This window comes from Schistocerca nitens, chromosome 4, assembly GCF_023898315.1.
Source record: "Schistocerca nitens isolate TAMUIC-IGC-003100 chromosome 4, iqSchNite1.1, whole genome shotgun sequence".
Lineage (NCBI taxonomy): Eukaryota > Metazoa > Arthropoda > Insecta > Orthoptera > Acrididae > Schistocerca > Schistocerca nitens.
This window is the reverse complement of record NC_064617.1, coordinates 347,998,233-348,025,287: the sequence shown is the minus strand read 5'-3', so window position 1 is coordinate 348,025,287 and position 27,055 is coordinate 347,998,233. Positions and strand designations below refer to the sequence as shown.

At 41.3% G+C, this 27,055-nt stretch overlaps 1 protein-coding gene across 1 annotated transcript in view; it reads right to left on the bottom strand.

Moving 5' to 3' along the window:
• Positions 1-27,055, bottom strand: part of LOC126251849 (condensin complex subunit 3) — a 217,772-nt gene that overhangs the window by 146,849 nt on the left and 43,868 nt on the right. Inside the window, exons 5-7 of the mRNA XM_049952524.1 lie at positions 11,746-11,973; positions 8,395-8,536; positions 5,459-5,650 (exon numbers count right to left, since the gene is read on the bottom strand). Of these exons, the coding sequence (XP_049808481.1) occupies positions 5,459-5,650; positions 8,395-8,536; positions 11,746-11,973 (562 nt within the window). The remainder of the gene's footprint in view (positions 1-5,458; positions 5,651-8,394; positions 8,537-11,745; positions 11,974-27,055) is intronic.

Below are 27,055 nucleotides of genomic sequence, written 5' to 3'. Positions count from 1 at the left end.
ATTGCCATGAAAGCAATAAATATCAGCCCATTCACTAATCATCCAGATGATGTGCAGTTTGCAGTTCAAGAAAAACACCAGTCCAAACTGTGTGGATGTGTTCAGTGCGCAAAGTACCTTTGTGCTTGAGAGCAGGCAAGAACTGTTTCAAGAGACAGCATGAAAACTAAAAGTTACGCGAAAGTTGAACCACCAACTATCGAACTTGTGCTTAATGGGGTGATGGTCAGCTGTGGTGACCACATTAATGCTAATGGTTTGTTGCTGTTAAGGTGAACTTTTACAAACCTACTGTATAAAACATATCAAAATAATAAATTACAATGTTATAAGTGGATCAGATTTTTAAAATGTAAATAATTGTTAATGCCCCTCTTGGGTAAATTTTTATGACGTTTGCCTGGCACTCAGAGTTAAATGCTTAATGTCAAATATTACACACATTAAAAATGTAAAATCCAAAATAGACTAACAATGTAATGAAAAGGATAGTTGCTACACACTATATAGCGGAGATGCTGCATCGCAGAAAGGCACAACAAAAGTGACACACACACACACACACACACACACACACACACACACACACACAAATGCAACTCACACACACATGATCACAACCTCTGGCAGCTGCAGCCAGACTGCGAGCAGCAGGACATTATCGGAATAGAGGAGGTAAGTCTCCCCTGACTGGAGGTTCTGGGTGATGTTTATGAACTATACCCCTTCCCCTAAACCTCTCCAGTCCTTTTCCTTCACCCCTTTTCCTTCCACTTCAACTCTTCTGCCAGAAGAAGGAGCCACTGGCTCTGAAAGCTTGCAAAAGTTAAACCCTTTTGTGTGTGTGTTCCCATGCCACTTTGTGAGTAGATTTTTTATCTTTTCATTATATTGTTATATTTAACACATTAAGTCATTTGTAAAGTAATCAGATGTTCAAAGCTGTTTTGTACATGGGAGTTCATTTATTTAAAGAATACACGGTTACCTGGTTGGTACCACCTCCAATTTGAGCCACAAGCATCTGGATAAACACCTTTCAATATTTGTGGAAAAAAGTCAACTTTGCTGTCTGTAGTGATTCCATAGATTTTCCTACAATCTTACATGTTTGTGCTCTTCACAGGTATGCTTCCAGATACGATCGTCTTCACTACACTTCACTACACTCAGTGATTGCACCTGAAGATGGCGGCCAGATGGATCGCCGAATTATCATGTAGTGAAGATGATCATATCCAGCAGCATACCGTGAAGAGCATAAAGTTTGCTGTAGGCACATTATACAGTAATGCATGAGTCCCACAAACAGAATTTCTCTACAAATGTGTGATGCAATTAACATACAGTGATGAGCTAAAGCAGTTTGATCATTTCTGGAAAGACCCTCTGGATGGAAAATTTGTGAACTACTTTTATGCAGTTAAAATGATAGCCTGTCCATCTCCCAACAATGTGATCGAAGAGCAAGGCTTTGCTGTTAATGCAGAGACACTGTTTGACAGTATGAAAGGAGAATTAGGTGTCACATATAGTCAAGTCTATGATCCAATCATACAACAGGGTGTGATAGGAAGTGTAATCTTCCCAAAATTTCTTCTACTCAGTATGAGAACTGCACATTTTTTCCACATCCCAGATACAAAGTGTTTTCGTCAAATATTGCATACTGCAACACAGAATGAATGGAAAATCAGCTGGATGTTACTAGAGCGGAAAAAAATCTGTAGGCAAAGGTATCAAAGGTTTAGGCATTGTGCAACGAGTAACAGAAGCAATCCAAGGATAAATGAATGAAAGCTGAATCTGTCAACAAATGAACCAGTGAATGACTGCTTGTTCTACAACGAAGAAAATAACACGAATATTCATTCTGACAACAAAGTATTTCTCCTCCTTCAGCCTCTCCTCACACTCCATCTCTTTTTAACACTGACGAATAAAATACGACAAGAAATTTTCAATATGAGATACATTCTAAAGCCAAAATAAAGGAGTAAGCACTTGGGAGCATGCAGCAGCACTGCCAAATAAAGGTGTACATGACACATTTGTCAAAATAAAGCAATGGTTGTTCCCAACTCTGTTGTAGAACACACTTTCAATCTAAGCAAAATTAATGAACTACAGAAACAGAACAAAAAACCCTATGGCTTAAATATTCTGAGTGTACTGACTGAGATGTTGGTGGCTGAGCTAGAAACCAAAACAGAGAAACTATTTATAATTCTGTAAATAGTGGTGGAAGGTAGTATAGGCTTTTGCCTTCACTGTGAATGTGATTGTTACTTTCTACCTTCACCATTCCATGCTGTGCCACGAGACTGAGCAACAATTTCAAGTGTTTATGAGAAACTGTTGCAGGAACATACTACAACCTTTCACATCCAATGCTCTTCACATTCTAGTCATTGCGAATTCTAAACATGATACTGCAAAAAAACGAGAAAAATACTACTTTGCACTGAAATTAGTAAATGGAACCAGTTAGAATATTTTATGTTGATCTACAAAATGATTGTCCAAATATGGATCCCTGATTACATTTTTTAACTAAAAAAGCCTCCCATGGTTTTGTGTGAATGACAAATTCACAGCTCCTCGATAAATTTTCACGTGGATGTTACACATCATTGCATTTACAATCATGTCCTGGAAGACGACTTTGAGCCTGTAAGACCTACGGGCACCAATAAAGATTCCAGCAGTCAGTGAGTGCATGGTTAAACTACTGATGCTGAGTAAGTGTTTAAAGAGAACAAACAGTGAAGTTCATCAACCTCCTATTCACCCCCAGGACAGAAGCAGCATACCCAATCTATTTGCATTTAGAGTAAATCCTGTGCGCAAGTGCGAGAAAGTGTTCAAAAAGCTTGCATAACATAGCATATGTCTGACGTGGAACAAGGGACACAGCACAGTATTCACCTAATGGGATGTGGGAAACTGCATAACAGCCACATACAGCCTGGCCAGCACAGTGACCCTTCGTCATTAATCTACTGGGCAGATTCAATTCAGGGCCGGCATACCTTTCCGACTCTATTAAAGTGGTCATGTTAACACGAGGCTACCCGAGCAGGTCTGTGATTGAGCAACAAAGATAACAAGACGTCAATGCATTTCATTGGATTGTTTATGAAGCCAAACATAGGTCAGTCCACACACAAACGATCGGTTTGCACAAGTCTCTGCGTATGTCACTTCTGCACAGACAGATCATAGCATGTGGACAGAAGATCACCACAAATCTGATGGGTGAAACGTGTTTCAACCAACTGTTGTTTTCACTGTAGTGTTCACTGTCTCTCATCTAAGTGCACAAAATGAAACCTAAAATGGTTGATATGTCAGTGCTTTAGGGAGTTCTTTATTGAACTTACTGAAATAAATAGGCCTCTCACGTGCTTCTGTAAAGTCAAGACCAAGGATTACAGCAACCGATTTAAGAAGGCAGCTTAGAACTCTCATTACGCAAACATGAATAAAGGATTGCAAGTATACTTATATGGAGTTCTGTCCTATGCCGTAATCTTTTTCGGCAGTAAAGATAAATTACAAGTAGTTATTCTACACAAGTATGCAGTCGGAATATGGTGTTAAGCTGATAAAGAAGTATGTTGCAGCACTTTCTTTAGGGACAGAAGGATTCTTATACTTGTGTGTCTATACGTTTACTTCCTAATGGAATATATGGTTCGTAATAAGAGTGAATTAAAGGGAAACTATACAATTCACTACCACAATGCTACAAGTAAAACTCTTCATATATGCTGTGGAATCCACACTATAGTCCAGAATGGAGTTTTATATTCTATTTATAACAAGTTAATAAGGGACTTCAGACAAAGAATTGAAAATTCCCACACACTCATAAACAAAGTAAAAGATACTTCATTGGCCTCTTCTATAATTTATTAGAATTTATGGAGTTGAAAACACATTCAAAAATGTAAAAAGATGATCTGTAACTTGTCATAAATGATGTATTACATAGTTTCATGAAATCCTTGTTCAGGACAGCCACACAGCATGTGTGCTTTGTATTGTTTAATGCTTGTTTGGACATTGCTGTCAAAAATTCTAAATCTCTGTTAACTTCTTCCTGTTGCTAGGAATTGTAATGTCTCTATCAGTTGTTCGTGTGGTGAAATTGTTCTCCTCACAGAAGTATTTTGCTTTGTTGCACAAGGAATTACAAGCATCAATAGATACTTGTACATCTCCATTTGCATTTGCATTGGGTTTATCGTGTTAACTTGCAAAGTAAATTATGTGAAAACTGCATTGCTTTAGGAGCTACTGTCTTGACCAGTTAGATTGTTCTTTCTGCCTCTGACATTTTACTACCATTCTTAAGACTAGCTGCGAACAGAGGCCACAGCAAAATTTTCGGCGTTATTCAAGTCCTGAACTGAAATATCCTTTGTGAGAGGGTTGGCACTTGCCACTGTAAGTTTTTTCCTACACCAATAGGTGGCAGGCCAGCAGTAGATTGGAACGATATCGTGAAATCACGCGAGATATGCAGAGATTTATTAGATGCACAGACATTTGTGCAGGCATGTTGTTGTGCCCCCAGAATTTTACGAAAGTCTGGAGACACTTGTGTTTCAGCCGTTTCGAACACGCGTTATTTTAAAGCAGGGCATAAGGATGAGCATGGGATACTGCACCCATTTATTGTTTGTGCAGGCGAAACTGGAAGGCAGATAATTCGTTGGCACTGGCAAGTGTTCAGCGCGACCTGCCAAGAATAATTAAATACGGCCCGGAAGCTCCGTGGCTGGCTGCAAAGAGTAATGTAGCTTTGTATTGTTGAAAAACAAATGGAGTTACTCGATATAGTGACTGTTTATTAGATGTTGAACTGCTGTTGAGAGTATGTGGACTGGACGTGGATAGTCAGCCACGATAAAAGCTTATGTGTTAATTGTGTTCAAAAATGTGTAATTAACTGATTGTGGGTGCCCGGTAATGTGTGGGCTTACGTCAAAGTTTAGTTGCTTTTTTTTGTACAAAGTGGAAATAAATATGTTCGGGTGCACTGAATGATATTCCAAGAGTAGTGTATTTTTTAAATAAGAAGAGAGATAAAGAGCGAGAGAGTGAAAATTTCCCCTTCCTAGCAGTGAAATCTTCGGAGAAGCGTCCGGTGCTAGCAGAAGACATGGGCGCTGCAAGAAAGCAGAACCAGCATTCTTCAACAAGTAAGTCCATGAAAACGCTTAAGCTGTATAGAGAGAGCTTAACATTACACCGGGCCACCACAATGTCATGTGTGAACTGGCCTCAAGTTTGGTTTGTAGCAAAATGGCTCAGTATATTTTTTTCCTTCAACGAACACTTCACCTTCTCCCGGTCTCTCTCAGAATTCCCAGAGTCTTATAGAATTCCCCAAGATTTTAGACTATTCCAGGAAATTCAGTTTCCTGAAAATTACTGACTGATCTCTCACCTTGCTATGTATGAACAATAATGAGTCAGTTCTGGAACAATTTTCTCTAGGTCTTCAGCGGCATTATTGTGCAAGTGAACTGCCACACTACGCCAATAAAATGAAACTGCTGGGTTTAGTTTGTCATGTGGGATAAGGTGGGTAACACTGTCCACAGGCACTCCACTAATAACATCTGTCAGTGGCTGATGTCTGTAACAAAACAGAAAATTACATGCTTTTTCAATAACAAAAAGTTAAACGAACAGTATTTTTCATCCTCAACAAGCATCAGCTATTATAGTAGTAAGTTCATTTGTTTTATTAGTAGATATAAAGACGCATATAAAACATATAGTATTTTAGACATAGGATCATATCTGCAGAAGAGTTGAATGGCATACATCAGGATTCTTACAGTAAATATTCCTAGTAACAAAGAGATTGCCTGACTAATCTCCAATTAATCAGAAACTAACTAGTGCAGGTGCTGTATGTATACTATGTTTCTCACTTTGAATACCACAACTGTTCCGAGACTTTGAAACCACAGATGAATGTTTCGCAATTTGCTCTGTAAGCAGTTTCATAAGGGTTGTGATTTATACATCACTGTCTATGTCAGGATTTATAAGTGAAGTTCCACTCATCTGGCATTATATCTCACATTTCAGTTAAGTTGTTTGTTTCAGTTCACTATATTGTGAAACCTGCAATTCGAAGTTCAGTTTTTGCTGCTAGGATGAGAAGCAACATCACTTCTGCACAATGCAAGTATGTTTGCTGAAACCAAAGAGTTGGAGCAGGTCAGTGGACATTTCAGGATTTTGATCATTTTTCAAGAATTTTATTTTATTATAAAGCAAATACAGCAGTAAAATTTGTCCACAGGAAAATTCTCTTAAGCAAACTACGATATTAGATGGACACAAAATGGTTGGTTAGTACTAACTCCAAGAGCCAAAATTCTAAACACTGCTGATAAACACATGTGGTCCATAATGACAGTGGTGGAACTTTTAGTCTGCAGGTAGGATGACTAGGTGATGATATGTTTTCAGGCGGTGTATAGTTGTTCTTTCTCCTGCTGAAAGGTTGGTGTTCTCAGGAAGGGGGGAGGATGGTGAGGTCTAGTTTGAGGTAATAAATTTCTGGAGGGTGACCAGGGGATGGTTAGGTCAGAGGGGGGGCAGGACCACAGATGGATGATAATATGCAGTGGGAGAGGTGGGTTTTGATGTTGGGATTAGGTTGGTGATATTGGTTTCCACTGCAAGGATTAGGAGAAAGAGAATAGGGCTTTGACAAGTCCAACATTTTTAGATTTGGGTGAAGGGCTGAAGGCGACGCCTTTGAATATAACAAACTTCTGTGGGGCTGAGGATTTTGTTCGAAAGGTTAACGAGAGAGAGAGTAGGATCATTTCAGGTGTGAATTTGGTGGAAAGTTCTCAGATTTTTATATTTTTGTGACTACCAACCAGCTGATCATGAGAATGAATGGCCACCACCAAACTGTGGCCAAGAGGAAAGAGGACCACCCTGTGGCACAACATGCAGCTGAATATAACATGCTTAATTTTGATGGCTGCTTCACAGCTCGGGCCATCTCAATCCTCCCTTTCACTACCAGCTTTTCTGAACTGTGCATATAGGAGTTATCCCTGAAACACATTCTCTACTCTCAAAACATCTCAGCCTCAATCTAAGGTAACTTAGTGTCCCCACATTCTACAACCAATTGTTTCCCCCCCCCCTCCCTCCCCCCTTCCCACCACTCCTATCACCTCCAATTCATGTCCCCTCGTCCTCATTGTACACTGCTCTTTTCCAATACACTCACCAGTCTCTTCCTCTTCCCTGCTCCTCTCCTTTCTGCTGTCCTTTTTCAACCCCCATTCATCCCCTACTTTTCCAGCCTCCCAACACTGTACCTGGCAGCCTTGTGCAGACACCTCTAGTCCCTGCATGCTCTGCCAGACAACACTGATTCCTCTTCCCCCCCCCCCCCCCCCACTTCTACCCTGCCATCCCCCCTCCTCCTTCATCCCACTCCATATTGTTGCTCCCGTTGTATATGTTTCAGTTGCATTACTGTTGGAGCAGACACAGATAGCGATCATGTGCGTGTGAGATGTTCTTGCTTATGTGAATGTGCGTGTATTTTTTCTCTTTTTTGATGAAGGCTTTGGCCGTAAGCTTAGTGTGTAACATGCTTTTTGTTGCACCTGTGTACTACTCAAATGTAATCTTTTCGGTGAGTAGTAATCTATCCTTTTCATAATTACTTTGATGAGAAACACAGTTGCTTGTGTGTGGCAATAACTGGAAGTGGGCTGGTGAATATACTGGTGAATATAAGTATGGCCATGCAACCGTTTAAGTTTATGAGCGCCAATATGATCTGAAAACGTATGACTAACAAAGTAATGAAAAAAATTTGAAATGCTACACTCAATGACACCCAAATAAAGGCAACCAAGCTCACTGATGTTGGAATGGTTTTGAAAAATAATAAAACATTATCTTTTAAATATTGTGTTTTCTGTGTCAGAACAAGAACTTTTTAATACCACCTGTGCCTGTATTTTTTTATAACAGGGAAACTGCTTTTCTTGTTTTGAGTATGGCAATGATACAATAATTAATAGAGTATTGAAGTCTGCATATATTCCACCACAAATTCTCAACTGTGATCAATAATACACTATACTCTCACAGATGTGTGTGTGTAGCATACTGACATCACAACAAGGGTACTTGCATAACAGCTGAAGCTGTGAGTTTGAAACACAAATTGAAGTAAAACGTTATTGAAGAGACAATACAGCAGTTTTAATATGAAGTTAGAGTAGAAGAACTGTTTAATGTTTGAAGTGTTAAAATACTAAAAGGAAGCAGGGCCTCAGAGATACATAGACCAATACAAAGGTTTAAACTAGTGAAATCTGTACTTACTCAAAAAGAACATTAAGTGCAAGGGTACATGTTTCAGTTGAGGTCTCAACATCAAGTACAGTAAGAAATTCAATAAAATTTTTGTTTGTACTTGTAAACCAAGTATTCAGCAGTTCTTTAACCACACAAGCTTTCACTTTATCTGAAAAAGAAATTAATAAAAGCCATTAAAGTTTAGACAAATTCATAACTGATTAAGAAGTGCACGACACACACAAAGGATTGAAAACAGTTTTAAATTATACTTTAATGATAGGAAACAAGCACTTGTTTAGTAATATGCCCATCACACAACACACAAAATCTGCACAATTCCTACTTCTTTGAGAATTTTTAATTTATATACAACAACTTAAACTCCAGTTAAAGAAAACATTTGAAGCCCTAAGTACACTTATTATTCGTCAATAAGCAATACACTAACACTGAACTTAAGAAACAAGCAGCATCGATTTCAGCTAAAAAATCATTGGTTTCAGTTTCAAAAGGGAAAAAAAAGCAATAATTCTACATTCGTTGTCATTGTTAATTTTTCACTCCAGTTGCCTGGGTAATGTTTACAAGTGCTCCCCACTTGTGTCAGTTCCTGCACCAATCTCTCCTCCAGACTTTATCCCAGCTGACTCCTTTTGTTCCTATATCCTCCTTCACTTGGCCCATCCATCTTTTCATTGTTCTTTCTACTGGTCTTTTACCAATCACATTTGTGTATACTGATTGTTTTGCTATCCTCCACTCACCGATTTGTTTGATTTGTCCCTAACAATCTTAAATACGCTCTTGTCAGTTTCTTTCGAGTTTATTTCCTTATTTCATTTTTTATCCGATCCTCCCTATTCCTCTGGGGTTTGTAAGAACTTCATTTCTGCAGCTTTCAGTTTTTTGTCAAGCTGTTTGGTTGTTGTGCTGGTCTGTTGGTCTATGTTAAGGGGACTAGTTCATTCCAGAACAGATTCTAAACTTGATGATAGAACTGGAATGATTTCAAAAATCAGCCCAGTTATTGATCTCATGCTTTATCCTCTTATTGCTTGAAATGATGCACCCAAGATATTTGTACTGTCTACTATTTTTAGCTTTGTACCTTCCAGTCTTATTTTTCTTTTCTTGTTCTGCCTACTGATTCAGCAACTGTTTTTGATTTATTTATTGTTAATTCATGTGCTTTTAGATGTTCATACCAGGCGACTCTTAGCTGACTGGAACAATCAGAACTTCCTACCTGTTCGCAACTGCAACCTGCCTTCCCACAGCCATTTCACCTTCTGAATAAGCCTAGTAGGTACCTTTTTCTTTCTGGAGCTTTCACATATGTTCCTCCTCACGACATTATCAAGTTTTTTCAATCTAAAAAGGTAAGTGTAAAGTCTTGCCCTTCTTCCTGTACTCTTCTAGCCAGCGTTTTGAGATGTATAGTCATACGGTGTTCTTGGAATCCATACTGCACTTCCTGTGGTTGCAGTTCTATTATTTTCCTTAGCTTTTCCTCAAGTACTTTTTCAAGTATTGAGAAACCAAAACAGAATAAGGTAATTCCTCTCCCCCCCTTTTTTTTTTTGAGAGAGAGAGAGAGAGAGAGAGAGAGAGAGAGAGAGAGAACTAATCAATTGCAATTTTCCCGTCCTTCCATGTTGTAGCTGTAACTCTATGAAGCCACTGTATTCCTAGTGGCTCAGCTGCTTCAATCGTGTCTGAACGGACTTCATCAAAATCTGCCTCTTTGCTTTTCTTCAAGAATAATATTCTATTAAATGTGGTTTCTACTTCCTTTAATGTTGTTGGAACCTTTTGAGCAGGCTCGTCATTACAACTGAAACTAACCTGTGTGGTTACATCATTGGGGTATTTTCCTGTTCTGCTGTACATGGTTTCAAAATAGGATTTCATGATTTTGCTCATTTCTGTCTCTTCCCCAACCATTTTGCCATCTGGTTTTTCTGTTGCTGTTAAGTACTCATTGTCTCTTATTATGCTTGGTACAGTAGCATATGAGTAACTTTACTGTCATGTTCTAGTTTGTGTGTGAAATCAGTCCTAGCTTACTATTTTTCTTCAACCACAATTCTTTCCACTTTTGGCTTCTGATCTTTGTATTTCTGCTGTAATTTATTTACCCTGGAACTGTTTGCATTTCTTTATCTCTAGCTTTCAGGGCTTCATCTTTCCTCTTTCACAGCAAATCCACCCTATCGTTCCATGTAACGGTTTCTTTTTATCTTTATTTTGCAGCTGGTATTACCATAAACATCTACTGGAGTTCCAACAATGCTTGCTTTGAATTTAATTCACTCAACATTTCTTTCTTGTAATAAGCCATATAGTAACTTACTGCCAACTACATGTTCAAATTTTTCTCCGTCTTCACTGAGCGAACTGGTGCAGCGGTTCACATTCAGGAGGGTGATGGTTCAAATCCGCGTCTTCAGAGATAGACAACATCTACCAGATAATATCCCAGACATATTAGTTCAGGATAGAAACGGTCTGCTTAGGATTGGATTAAATGAACAGGTGCATAGTGAATAACAGTTTATAAGGTGTTTTGGTGAACATTTTTCTACAGAATTTTTACATGTTACATGCAGTAAGGCACTTTCGGATTTTAGAAGCTAATTGACAATGTGGGGAAAAGTATCAGCTGTGTACCTGTAGGCCACTATGGAAGCCCTTCAACTTTTCATAAACAGTCTTAACTGACAGTAATGGTGATTGGGATCAAAGAAAAGAAGAAGGAGGTAGGGCCATTTTAACATGACAAATTCTCACTCACACATTACACTCTAATGCACACTCAATCATGCAATGGGAAGCAGAACTGGAACCCAAGAACCAATGGACATACCAAAGATTCCCAAGGTTGGCAAGCAGGCCCATGGCACCCACGATCAAGCAACAAACATTACAACAATTCAGTGCACTTTTTTGTCTTATGTGAATCCACAACAGATTGTTTCTCAAGCAAAATCTCTGAATGACCTATAATTCCATGATTCTCACCATATCATTCTGTCAACAAACAGTTCCACTTCTCCTATAATCTCTTAGAGTTCTGTAGGGTTTCCTGGCTTTTACAGTAAATTCAATTTTTGGAAGAATTCCCAATTTTCCTGGTTTTCCAGGCAAGACACCACTACGATAACAGAGTTTTAAAAAAGACAGTAACATTATTACAAGGTAATCATTACAATATGTAAAATGATATGGAATCGAGAAGTCTTACCTCCAACGAAACTAATTCAAATAGATCCTCTCACTCAGTGTCAGAACATCAATATCCTTCACAAATCCAGTGGTCACCTCACTTGGCAAATTCAATTAAATATTGAACAAACAAAACTCCACCTTACTTACCAAAACGGTCACGAAGGCCTTGGTTTAACAGCAGTTCACGCTGACCAATACTGAATGATCGAAGATTTATACGAGACAATGTTTTATAAGCAGCACAACGCACAGTCTCACGTATATCAAGTATTCTTTTAATAATGTGAGGGACTGTGACCTGGTTCAGTGCAATAATTCGAACCACATTTGTCCGTACATCAGCACTTGGATCCCTCCCCATGTGGAACAAGAAGGCTAGAAAAAATAAAGATTAATTTCAAGAATTTGAATGCCACTGAAACACTAACATTTTTATTAATTTACATGACTGGAAAAAATGGTATACTTAAAGAAATAACAGTTGGAAGTAAATCCCAGAGACATTCCAATACAGACAAATTTTAAACATTATAGACTCAAACTGTAAAAGGAATAACCAGTGGGGTGTTAGAAAGACTAACACTATTCTAACAGCTTGATGAACTTCATTTTATCATTTTTAGGCAACATCCATGGGAACCTGAGATGAATACAAAATAAAAATTGAAATCATCTGGCAAAGGCTTAAGCCGAATTACACAGAAAGAATGCAGCATTACAAGACAGTATACAGCCATTTCAAAAGAATGGCATTTTATTGCTGACGAAAGTAATTGACTAAATCTTTTACTCTACTTTCATTTGATATTCGACAACACTGTTTTCATTTGGCACATTCATAAAATGTGTCATTTTGATCACCATTTGCTGCTTTCAGAGTACAGTTCTTATGATGGCCAGTGTAGGTCAATATCAGTTAACATTTTGAAGACTTGGCGGTGTCAAATGAAAAACTCAGTCAAAACACACACACACACACACACACACACACACACACACACACACACACACACACACACACACACTCTATGAACAGGTATGCACTCTGTCGCTATGCTGTAAAAAAATTATGATACTGGTTCAGGTTTTAATATCAATATTCTAATTACCATATACAGGTAAATAGAACTACAAACCAAAGGTTTTCATACACATCTTGTAAGTAACAAAATAAATTTATTCAAAACACCTGATTATGAAGTACAATCCAATATTTTTAGACCTAAATAACTTCATTAGCAATGAGTTCCTGGCACGGAATGGACTCCACTTGAATAACCTGAATTGTGAAAGTTGCAGTAAAGTATATTCCCGGTAGGAATATCAACAATGTAGGAAAAGAGATTGCTACTTACCATAGAGAAGATACGTCAAGTAGCAGAAAAGATCAATTAAAAGACACTTACCTAAACCTTTCGGCACAGCGTTCATCAGTAACACACACACACACACACACACACACACACACACACACACACACACACACACACACACTGGCCCGAGATGCTGGAGTTCGCAGTTTTGTTTGTGTGTGTGTGGGGGGGGGGGGGTCCTTGGCCCCCCCCCCCTTTTTTCTGATGAACATGGTGGCCGAAAGCTTTATGTACGTGTCTTAATTGTGCCTGTCTCCAACTTGACGTGTCTTCTTCACAGTAAGTAGCAATCTATATAAACATTGTCATATATACCAATTTGTGTGAAATTGTAAAAAATAAGGCCATCAGGTGTTTAGTGAAGGGTGCATTACCAGGGGTTCAATTCATCCTGCCGTTCTGTTCTGGTCAGTAAGAAACAGAACAGAATTTGTTCTTCCAGTACATTTGGTATTTAAATGCTTGTGCTTTAAAACATTTTTTCTGTACATTCTACATAGCTTAAGTCTTTAAAAAAAATTAACCCACCTGTTATTGCTTAATTTGTTACTTGCCTCACTGGTATCCCTAGGATCTTTATGATCTATGTATTTAAAAATTCACAACAGGCACAAAAAATTGGCAGTAAGGTTATTTCCACAGACCTGGAATACATGCTTAATTGATTTTTATTACAGTGGAGGTCTTTGCTTATTGTTGAAGTAAGTGAAGTTACAGCAGTGCAAGTCACTATGTTCATACAGCAATATCACCACCAGTAACATGTCACCAACTGTTTAGTGTGGAAGCTGTTCACATATCTTACGCAATTTCCATGATGAAATGATTTCTTTCTGATGAGCAAGTGGAAGCATTAGTAAATGCTTCTCAAAGTGAGGAGAATATTTCTGAAGAAGAAAATCACACCACTGATAACAGCATTCACCATAAAACTTATTCAGAGGACACTTCAGACATTGACACCTAGCATGGCAACAAGCAAGCAGTGCAAGTGGTGCAGTCAAAAGACGAAAATATCATGTGGAGCTTATAATCTTTCCACAAACTGGAAGATCATCCAGTGCAACCATTACAAATCTGACTCTTAGTTCGACAAAATATGCTGTATCCAGAGTAAATGATATAAAATATGATCAAACTCTTCTTAACAACAATATTCAAAGAACTGTGCTGAAAATGACTGCCACTGAGCATCAAGGAGTTTATGGTGAGAGTTGGAAGAATTACATAAAATTAAACATGGAGCCTATTTTAAACTGCTATAATTACTAGCTGGTAACAATAAATCTTATGATGGATCAAGAAAGAGCCCAGAGGATCCAAAAACATGTAGCCATCTTTCCAGCTATAATGGAACAGAAACTATTCTCTTATATCTCACAAGTGTTACACTTTGAGGGCAGGTCTGACCGAGAAGCAAAGAAGAGCAAATAAGTTAGCACGTACAGGAATTCTGTGGGAATAGTGGTGCAAACACTTTCGCAACGGTACAATCCTCACAAATACACATAAATAAGTGGAACTAAAATTTAAAATTCTAGCCACTTTTAATAATTTACGAACGTTGTGTCCTTAATACTAATCGGGTCACTTTGACCTGAAAGAGAATCTGTGTACAGCTTTTTTTTTTTTTAAAGAAAGGAGCGAACTTAAAGCAGTCTGAATACTTCAACTAACAAGGAATCCCTCGAGTGCGAGGTCACAAGTTCAATCTTTAGTAAGCTTCATTTGAAAGTGTTGTGTTAACAATTATGACATGAAAATACTAGTTGCTAATGGTTTGCCACACAGGTCAGGAGGGCGATAGAAAATGAGTGTCTGGCAGGTGCAGGTATCAGCTTTCTTTGAGATGCATGTATCACCTTTCACAAAATGGACATCGTCAACATTCAAGAAATGTTCAAAGCAAACCATTAACTTGCACCATGAACACTGAATGAAAAATGGCACACCACAGTGATCACAAAGGTTGACACCAACAAGATCAAAGACGAACTCCGTGGGGTTACAAACTGTGCAGGACATTGGACGTTCAGCTAGGTATCCCCTCTTAAAGAATGTATACAGAATCATATTGGTGTAACGGGGTGAACAAAATTAGTTGAATGTGATAGCCCACAACCGAGGGCGAAACAGTCTGTCTTAAGTTTATCATGAAATTGGCTATCCTGGAATGTGTAGCAACAAAATATGTTTTATAGGCAACCAGGTGGGGGAGGGAGGGGGGGGGGGGTCATCCAGTGCCTGAATTTGTCTGATGAATCCAGTTGGTATAATCTGCAATGTCACACACTTTTCAGTATGGATAGTTTTCTCTAAAGGAATGTAATTTTTTTACGTAGGCCAGGAATGAAGCAAAAGCAAGTTATTTTGACCAGCTATTGGCCAAAAGCAGCGTACATACCATAGCTGTAGTTCACAAATGTCTATGTTCCCACTCTTTCTTACTGCGACATAAATATTCCCTACTGTCTTTGCAAGATCAGGCACACAAGAAAGAATCATAGGGGGCAGAGCATCTCCAACTCCTAGTAGCACAATAAATAACATTCCAGTCAATTTACCATCCATATTAATAGTTGGCTTAATTGTATAAAAATGTGTTAAGGCACTGATGTTAGTTGATTTGATACAACTCCCTTGGTACCTCCAGTTTCCAGGGTTCCTATCACGCACATTTCCTCTTCGCATCTCGATTGGTCGGAGTTGAAAACAAATTTCTTTCTGAATGATGAAACAAGTTTGTTTACTTCATCTATACATTTTTGGGCCTATTCTGCAGTTTCCCGTGCATTGTCAAGTTGATGCTTGCTTGAAATTATGTTATCTTACATCTTCAAATTTTGTGGCACTTTTTGAAGTTATGCAACCAGCCACTGTTTCCCCCAAAATCACTGTAATCTATATCACACACAATTTGAGGTGCATAACATAGTAGGTCATTGTCATGCACATCCTGTAATTTACATCGAGCATCCTTGAAATGTGCAAACACCAGTTTTTGTAAGAAGTGCACCTAGTCCTCCCTTTAATATCTGGTTCTTCTCATGCAATTCCCCGGTCATATTGCTACAGATTTGTTAAAAATCTGTTCATAATTGCCTTTTACTATGCTGTGGATGACCTTCCATGTATGTATTTAGAACTTGCTCTTTGGACAGTGATTGTTCTCTACTACGTTTCACAAGAGATAGGATTTGTGGCTCCCTGTCCACCAAGGACGATAAACTACATGGCTCCACACATGTTTCAATTTCGATATCACTTTCACTAGTTAAGCACGTATAGTCATCACTGTACTCCTCGTGTACATTGTCTGCGCAGTCGCTGACTCAACCTGCAGAAACACTAACATTTCATCTGCCACTTCTTTTTCACCCTACAAAATTGCTTCAGTTCCTTTCTGATGAAATGTCAACCTCAGCAACTGCTGTTGTAGATATAATGCAATGTTTGCTTTTTTATCGTTGCCATTGCTCTGTTTTGTATCAGCACCACTGGCACTGTAGCTCCGTTGTGAGTTACTTGTCGACTAAGCCGTGCAACTACGCTGTTGCCTCCTGCTGTGCTCACCATTGGATACCTCTAGTCATGCCTCTGTTACCATTAGCAGCCAATATTGTGGTTGAATGTGCAAAGCTTCTCTCCTTCTTGATATGATCTTCTTACTAGTTTCAGAAGGATCCCGCCTTCCACCACACTTCTCTTGTGAAATGATTGCTATTACGTAGTAACAGGTGCTGGTAGGTTCACAAAGTGTTACCTGGCTGAATTCCCGGAAGTTATTTGAAAGGGTTTATTATTCCAACTACAAACTGGTTCAACTTCTGATTGACAATAACTTCTTAAAATCCATAACAAGAACAGGTTCTCATGACACCTCTCAGTCAAATCCAGTTCTGTGTTTTCTACAGGTCTCCTTAGTTACCAAGTTTCATGATCACAGAACTTTGCCATGGATTGAGCTCCACGGCACACCACACTGTTCTGTTGATCTTTTCTAAGAATTTCATACAAACTGTCACAGAAAATCTATTGGAATGCATATGCATAGTGCATTAACGTAAATACTCCACTACACTTAATCTCTGTATCCCTTCTGAACATGTGATATCTGTTTGGAGAATCTTTCTCATCCCCCTCTCCCTTTTCAGCTACGATTATGCTCCTGTTGCAGCATCAAACTGTTACCTCAATTTACTGAATTCTGTTTAGTTTCTGACAAAATTTGTGCAGATTACCCAAAGACACATCAGTGATGTAAATACCCTCTTGTGAGGAACTCCTCGAGTGTGAGGTCTCAGAAGGCCAACAATTTTTATGACATTTGACACGCCACATATTGTCTACCATGTGTAAGAGTGCAAATGCACATCATGGGAAATGGGAGTTCATGATTTGAGACTGCGAGATTTTGTGTGTTTTTGTTTACAGAAATATATATAAGGCAGAGAATTGAACTGCAAAAGACTAGGTTTAAGTTCAAATGGTTCAAATGGCTCCGAGCACTATGCGACTCAACTTCTGAGGTCATTAGTCGCCTAGAACTTAGAACTAATTAAACCTAACTAACCTAAGGACATCACACACATCCATGCCCGAGGCAGGATTCGAACCTGCGACCGTAGCGGTCGCTCAGTTCCAGACTGTAGCGCCCAGAACCGCACGGCCACTCCGGCCGGCTAGGTTTAAGTAATAATATGTAAAAGTAAATTAAGTTCTGTTTGGGTTGGTGTGGTAATTTATGTTGGAGATATTCCGGATGCACCAGATGGCTGCTCGTGACTTGAGAGAGGTAAGTTTTCGATGTCTTTACTGTGGCCAGCGATCGTGTTCCACCCACAAAGTGTTGTGTGCATTGAAATGGCCCAAGATGAGGAAAGGTGGAGGACATTGAGAAACTAATGCAGATAATACATTCCGAGGCACTCCATCATCTGAGGGAGATAAGCATTAAAGAGGGAAAAATCCTGAAAGGCTCTTACCCGAAAAGCCACAGCCTCCAAAGCTATATCAAGAGGCACATATTTGCTATATATATCTTTTAAGACTTATTTTCGTCTTTCTCCTCACAGGGTTTGGATGACTGGGACGGCTTACCTGGATTAGTTTCAGGAACTGAGGAAGATCGTGAAGCCCTATGGTGTGATAACTGTAGCATATGACACTATCACGCATGCAGGATGTAGACACTCATAATTTTTCTTGGCCTCTTGGTGTGTTAGTCTGACCAGAGTCTTATATTCCTGTGTGTTTTTTTTTTCCTCTCTCTGATATACAGTGCAGTCTGGTGTGTATGGAGAATGGTGCTCTCCATGGCTGAAGCAGACAGGGGGAGGATCACAAGGAACATTTACATGTCACAGTCATTCCCACAGACTGGGCCAGTGTTGCAACGTGAAGACATATGCATGGATTTCATACATCTGAAGCACTGCGTCGGGGGGAGTGGTGGTGGTGGTGGTGGTGGTGGTGGTGGTGGTGGTGGTGGTGGTGGTGGTGGGGAGAGGGGGGAGGGGGGGCAAGCAGTATACAGTTTCATGTCTTATGGGTATACCATTACCTTCACCTTCTCAGGCAATTAATCACCCTCAAAGGCGTAACTGAAGGCCGCAATACGAACCATATTGTCATTTGGTCCCCTATAACATGATAGGCCAAATGTACATTCCATCGCCCCTCCAAGCTGGCACACAGCTCATCAGACTGCAAGAGGAGGTGATGATGCCTTGAACCACGTTTAGACTATTATGGGGAGCAATAGTCACCAGAATGTTATCCAACATGTCACAAACAAGCAACACCCAGACTGGGCAAGGGATGATATTTCAATCAAAATCTATCCCCTCTTCATTTTGGAGATGGCTGAAACTTCCCCAAACTTGTCCTCTATAGTATCTACAAATTATAAAAGCTTTGTGGCCAAAGAGAATCACCATCTGTCCTTGTACAAACAAGGTATTGGAAGGAGTACTTCTCTGCTTGTAGCTTACGTACATTCCTCCCACGGCATAGCCAGGGAAGGAAACATTTGAGGTCCTATCTCTCTGCGATGAATGAGTTCTTTCCTTCTAGAGAGACTGCTGGGTCGTATGACGATCAGTAGGAGGAAGCTTCATCTTGGTGCCACCCACTCCAAATGGGGGCTCTCCCCATGGGCACCACCTGGCTTCAGCAACAACTACCTGGCAAGTAACCCGTTGCTCAGAGTCCCTGTGCCCCAGTCACGATGGGCACATACTCCGTGGAATACATGGGAAGGTTTTCGCACAGGCACCAACAGTGCATCCCTGCATGTCATGGGGTTGCCACCGTGCAGGTATTAAACCTACATAACCGGGTGGTTACCGTCCTAGGTTGTGGGTGTATTCATGCGGACAGACAGAATGTTGGTTGCCCTGGTCAACTAGAGTGCAGCACAGTGCCTGCAGCTTAGCTTGTAGATCTCAGCTGCTTTCACAGGTAGTCCTGCCTCTAATGGAATAGGTGATGCTTGTGACTGGACTGAAGTAGGTGGTGGTGGTGGTGGTGGTGGTGGTGGTGGTGGTGGTGGAGGAGGATATATGGGACAGGTCTTTCATCTAGGTATATTACAGGGATATGGGCCATGAGGCAAGGGGGTTAGGAGAGAGAAGGCACGTGAGACCTGTTTCTGCACAATGTTGGGAGAGTAATTTTGGTCTATGAAGGCCTGAGTGAGACCCTTGGTATATTTGGAGAGTAACTGCTCATCACTACAGATACGACAGCAATGGGTGGTTAGGCTGTATGGAAGGGACTTCTTGGTATGGAATGGGTGACAGCTAACAATTTGGAGGTATTGCTGGAGGTTCGTAGGTTTATTATGGGTGGAGGTACTGATGTAACCATCTTTGAGGTGGATGTCAACAATGATGAATATTGGGTTGAGGAGGACCACGTGAAGGAAATGGGGGAGGTGCTGAGATTCTGGAGGAATGTGGATAGGGTGTCCTTACTCTCGATCCAAATCATGAAGTTCTCATCAATGAGTCTGAACCAAGTGAGGGGTTTGGGATTCTGGGTGGTTAGGGAGAATTCCTCTTGATGGTCCATGGATAGGTTGACATAGGATGATGCTATGCAGGTGCCCATTGCCATACCACAAATCTGTTTGTAGGTGATGCCTCTCACCAAAGCAACAGACATCCATGAATTGCCTGTGACTACTTCATTTGTAGTACAAGAAAAGGTAATTTTACAGCCAACAAATGTTATTGGCCCTGCTAATATCTCCTGTTGAGACGTTGGGTTTGGTGTCTCGTCAAAACTTAAAACAGTCTTGTAAACAGGCATTCTGCTCCTCCTAGAGTATCTCCTGCGGCGGTACGGCATGGCTGTGTGCTGCGTGCTGCTGCCTGCAGTCGACTGACGCACTATGGCTGTGTGCGCCGCCTTATAGGCGGGTGACCTTGAAGGGGACTTAGCCGCTGAGCGAGGCTGCTGGGAGCCGCGGGCCCTAGTATTACTAGGCCCGCGGCGCGCTATAATCAAGTTGCCGTGAATGGGTTGCGCAACATCCGGCCGGTGATAAGCAGCGCTGGGGTCTGGGCGCGCTTCCTGTTTCTGCGTCAGTCGACTGCAGGCAGCAGCACGCAGCACACAGCCATGCCGTACCGCCACAGGAGATACTCTAGGAGGAGCAGAATGCCTGTTTACAAGACTGTTTTAAGTTTTGACGGATTGTGAGTGGGGATGTAGTTGGTCGTGATGACTAGGAAGGAGACTGCAATTTTAGAACTAATCAGGTGTTTGGTCTGCCAGGATTCCTACTACCTCTTGTCATGCCCTGTAATGAGAAATGTCCTGCCCACTATCCTTCACACCCCTCCAACAGTGGTACTCCACCGCCCACCGACCTACACAACATACTCTTCCATCCCTACACAGCCCCTGTTCCCAACCTCTTACCTCATTGCTCATATCCCTGTAATATGACCTAGATGTGAGACCTGTCCCATACATCCTCCCACCACCACCTGCTCCAGTCCAGTCATTAACATCACCTATCCCAGCAAAGGGAGGGCTACCTGTGAAACCAGTCATGTGATCTACAAGCTAAGCTGCAACCACTGTGGTGCATTGTATGAGGGCATGCCAACCAACAACCTGTCTGTCCACATGAATGGCCACCAACAAAATATGGCCAAGAAACAAGTGCACCACCCCATTGCTGAGCACACTGCCAAACATGACATCCTTTTTCAATGACTGCTTCACAGCCTGTGCCATATGGATCCTTCCCACTAGCACCAGCTTTTCTGAACTGCACAGGTGAGAACTTTCCATGCAATATATCCTATGTTCCCATAGCTCTCCTGGCCTCAACCTTTATTATTCATTGTCCTCACCCATCCAGCCCTCTTTCCTGTTCCCATTCCAGCACTACACAGCCCTCATTCCACCATCGCACCCAGTCTTTTTACTTCCCTCCTTTTCTGCTACCCCTCCCCCACCCTCCCCTGCTTCCTCCTCACCTCTCCCCTACCCACCGTGTAACTTCCCAACTGCACATAGCTGCCCTATCCTCTCTCCACCTCGTCCCTGTGCACTACCCAGCAACACTTTACTGTCCACCACCCCTACCCTTCTATCACTCCCCCTGCCCGCCCCAGCCTCCTCCTTACCCTCACCCAGTTACCACTCCCATCAAGCACTGGTGCTGCTGCTCCCAGTGGGGCTTCAGTTGCCTGAGACTGCAGTAATGCATGTGTGAGTTGCGTTAGCGCGCGCGTGCGCATTGTGTGTGTGTGTGTGTGTGTGTGTGTGTGTGTGTGTGTGTGTGTGTGTGAGCGTGTGCGAGAGAGAGAGAGAGAGAGAGAGAGAGAGAGAGAGAGAGAGAGAGAGAGAGAGAGAGACGAAGGCCTTACTGGCCTAAAGTTTTATTTGTGAGTGTCTTTTTGTTGTGCCTATATGTGACTCAGCATCTCTGCTATATGGCGAGTGGCAACTTTCCTTTTCATAATATTGTTACATTCCATCCTAGATTTTCCAGTGTTTCTTATTTCTTATTGTTGTTTATATTCATCATAATGGTCCCCACCTCAAACAGCCCCTACTGCTTCTCTGGACAGTCTGCAACCATGCAAAGAGGCATCACAGGGATGCTGTAGAGATCAACAAAGATGTTTTAGATAATGGTTTGTCTCCTACTGCACAAGTATCAGCCGTAACATTAATTTGGTCAAAGCGGTGTGAAGTAATTAGAGGTTTCATAGACATCAAGCAATCTTTTACAGTATCACTGCTGGTTTCAGTACATTATTAACACATTTTTATAGACCCTCTTGGGGAAATATGCCCTCTACGAATTCTTAAATTTCCTAAAAAATTATCTAATTTGGTAAAAAGATTCATCTTATGGAACAGCTTATACTCAATCGAACTGAAGTACTGCCAAATCTACAATTTGATATTTGCCTTTTTTAAGAACATCTCTTCAGGTAAATTCATTCAATGAAAACAGCAGACATCAATCTGTGCTCTCTGGATCCATTTAGTAAATATCTGCAAAATTGTTTTTGCATTATGCCACCAAATTTACAAACTGACACTTCCCTCGGGTTTGCACAATAAGATCTCTCTCCTTCCTCACTCAGTCACCTTTCCAAATCTGAACTGGTTTAATAAATAATTATTTAAGTATTCTCTTTCAGGCATGGGTTAGTGAGTTTAGTATACAATAGCCTTCACATTTGACTGATGCATTCTCTTTAGGTACTGATATGAGGAAAGATTTTTTTTTTAATATCTGGGGACTTCTTTTTCATGCATCACTGACAATCTAATGAAGAAGACATTGTTGGTTGGTTGGTTTTGGAGGAAGAGACCAAACAGTGAGGTCATCGGTCTCATCAGATCAGGGAAGGAAGTCGGCCGTGCCCTTTCAGAGGAACCATCCCGGCATTTGCCTGGAGCGATTTAGGGAAATCACGGAAAACCTAACTAAATCAGGATGGCCAGACGCGGGATTGAACTGTCGTCCACCCGAATGCGAGTCCAGTGGAAGACATTGTTTTGTTGGCATTTAATGCTTGGAATATTTCTCCAGTTACTGGCATACTCCCATGACCTGTTTTAGGCTTTCATTCTTTAACTACTTCTCTGAATTTTGTTGGTCAATATCCATCTTGTGAAATACACACATCAAAAAAGTTTTGGATCACCTTGGTTTTGAGAGTTCCAGAACCTGTGCAGAAAATTGGAATAGAAATCAACATAAAAATTATTTCTGCCCTTTTTATTGCTCATGAAAACCACACATTGCGTGTTGTACCACCATACAGCGAGACCTTCAGAGTTGGTAGTCCAGACTGCTGTACACACCGGTACGTCTAATACTGAGCAACCCGTCCCCTTGCACTGAATCATGATTGTATTTGTCGTGGCATACTATCCACAAGTTCATCAAGGCACTGTTGGTCCAGATTGTCCCACACCTCAACGGTGGTTCGGCCTAGATCCCTCAGAGTGGTTGGTGCGCCACGTCATCCATAAACAGCCCTTTTCAATCTATTCCGGGCATGTTCGATAAGAGTCATGGCTGGAGAACATGCTGGCCGCTCTAGTCAAGCGATGTCATTATCCTGAAGGAAGTCATTCACAAGATGTGCACAATGAGGGCGGAAATTGTTTTCCACGAAGATGAATGTCTCACCAATATGCTGCCGATATGGTAGCATTAACTGTCAGAGGATGGCATTCACGTATAATACAGGTGTTATTGCACCTTCCATGACGACCAGCGGCGTACGTTGGCTCCACATAATGCAACCCCGAAACAGCAGGGAACCTCCACCTTGCTGCACTGGCTGGATAGTGTATCTAAGGCGTTCAACCGGGTTGCCTCCAAATACATCTCCGACGATTTTCTGGCTGAAGGCATATGAGACACTCATCGGTGAAGAGAACATGATGCCATTCCTGAGCAGTCCATTCGGCATGTTGTTGGGCCCATCTGTACTGCGTTGCATGGTGTCATGGTTGCAAGATGGACCTCGTCATGGACGTCGGGAGTGAAGTTGCGCATCATGCAGCCTATTGCACACAGTTTGAGCCATAACATGATGTCCTGTGGCTGCACGAAAAGCATTATTCAACATGTTGGTGTTGCTGCCCGAGTTCCTCCGAGCCACACTCCGTGGGTAGCTGTCACCCACTCCAGTAGTAGCCCTTGAGTGGCCTGAGCGAGGCATGTCATCGACAGTTCCTGTCTCTCTGTATCTCCTCCTCCTCCTGAACAACATTGCTTTGGTTCACTCCGAGACAAGTGGACTTCCCTTGTTGAGAGCCCTTCCTGGCACAAAGTAACAATGCAGACATGATTGAACCGCGGTATTGACCGTCTAGGCATGGTTGAACTACAGACAACACGAGCTGTGTACCTCCTTCCTGGTGGAATGACTGGAACTGATCAGCTGTTGGACCCCCTCTGTCTAATAGGCGCTGCTCATGTATGGTTGTTTACATCTTTGGGTGGGTTTAGTAACAGCTCCGAACAGTCAAAGGGACTGTGTCTGTGATACAACATCCACAGACAACGTCTAACTTCAGGATTTCTGGGAACTGAGACAATGCAAAACTTTTTGATGTGTGTATTTATTGCTTCTTCCAGTAACTCATTCACCATTCCAAGTTCATATGCATTTTCTTTATGTAATCCGTAATGTTCCACCATTGTCTCCAATATACACCAAATCTAGGTTTCCAAATGTGTGTGGATCCATTAAATTTCGGGCGTGCAGTCTTATAAATTCTATTTCTTTTCCTTATATTTTGGCTGTATACGTTTTGGCTATCTTTAGAATAAGCTGACAATCTAACACTACAACACTCGCCCCACCCTCTTAAACCCATGGATCACATCACTACGCAGGCAGCCACATACACAAGCATCAGACATGTTGATTGGCAGCAAAGAAGCATGCACAATTTAAACCTGTGGCTTTGCTGTCAACTGATGCTGGGATATGTACGCATCATTATGAGCTGCACTGTAGTGACATCATCAACAATGTTATGAAAAGGAAAGTTGTTACTCGCCATATAGTGGCGATGCTGAGTCGTAGATAGGCACACCAAACACACCAAACACACAAATAAGTTTTCGGTCAATGAGGTTTTTATCGAAAATAAATACACACACACACACACACACACACACACACACACACACACACACAAAACTTGCGCACGCGTGCATGCATGCTGTCTATTCTCGACAAAGGCCTCATTGGCTGAAAGCTTATTTGTGACAGTCTTTTTGTTGTGCCTCTCTGCAAATCAGCATCTCTGCTATCTGGTGAGTAGCAACTTTCCTTTTCGTAATACTGTTACCTCCCATCCTGGATTTTCCATTGTTTGAGTTTTGTAGGGACACCTCCACGATTTTAAATTTTCAAATTCCATGTGCCCAAGCTCAAACTAACTCTCTTAATTCTTTACAAAACTTATTTCAAATGCTTCTTTCACCACTTTTCAACATTTGCATACCATGCAGTGATCAGTGTTGACACAGTGCTCTGTCACGGGCTATTTATTGAGCTGTAAAGCTGTAAGGGTCAGGTGTATCTACAGTGTTCCACACACCTTTCAGGGACTGTACAAGGCATTTGCCTGATGTACGGATGTCTGTACTTGCAGGGGATCTTGTAAACCCCAGCATTGCACCTTTGACGGAAGCTGAAGATGCTGCTGTGTTCTTGGAGGACCTAAAATCACTTTCACATTGTGATTGATGAGGTTCCGCCATTTTTCTGACAACAGGCTTTCCACATATGGCAGGAAAGCCACAGACTTAATCTCTGTCAACTTCCTTTTCCCTTATGTCCACTGTAGGTTTCATTCATTATGCCTTACGTACCTGTTGCGTAAAATATTCATTCGCTTGAAAAACCAAGTGCTGAAGCTCATCCTGCAGACTGTTGTTGTAAACAATGATACTTGTTCTAGTGATCAAGGTTCTGAGAACATTTACAATATGTGATCAAAAGAATTCGGACACTCCCAAAAGCATACTTTTTCATATTAGGTGCATTATGCAAGATTTTCACACTCCTAAACATCCCTAGGTCCACTGTTTCCGATGTGATAGTGAAGTGGAAACGTGAAGGGACACATACAGTAGAAAAGCATACAGGCCGACCTTGCTGTTGACTGACAGGGACCAGCGACAGTTGACGAGGGTCGTAATGTGGAATAGGCAGACATCTATCCAGACCATAACACAGGAATTCCAAACTGCATCAAGATCCACTGCAAGTACTATGAAGGTTAGGCGGGAGGTGAGAAAATTTCGATTTCATGGTCAAGCGGCTGCTCATAAGCCACACATCATGCCAGTAAATGTCAAACACCACCTCGCTAGGTGTAAAAAATGTAAACACTCGACGATTGAACAGTGGAAGAAACATTGGGTGGAGTGACAAATCACAGTACACAATGTGGCGATCAGATGGCAGGGTGTGGGTATGGCAAATGCCCGCTGAACGTCATCTGCCAGTGTGTGTAGTGCCAACAGTAAAATTCAGAGGCGGTGGTGTTACGGTGTGGCCATGACCAAAGGACTGACGGAGGCCTTATGTCCATCTCTAGCAAAGAAGAAAAGAAGTACACTCAATACGGAACCCTGTGGTATGCCATTCTCCTGAATCCGTGGAGAACTAAAAACAGTACCAACCCGAACCCTGAACAACCAATGGAACAGGAACTGGCAGATAAAAATCGGGAGTGGGCCCCGAAGACCCCACTCATGAAGTATAAGTACGATATGATGGCGCCAAGCTGTGTCATAGGCCTTGCTAAGGTCGAAAAATACTGCAACCAAATGGTGGCGCTGGGAAAAAGCCTGCCGAACTGTGGATTCCAAGTGAAGTAAATGATCGATCGGAGACCGTCCCTCTTGGAAGCCACACTGGTAAGGGGATAATAGATCTCGAGATTCAAGGAATTGAGCCGACGGACTACCATCCGTTCAAGTAACTTGCAAACAACGTTTTTCAGACTAACTGGCCGATAGCTTTCAACAAATAGGGGGTTCTTACCAGGCTTAAGGACGGGAACCACAG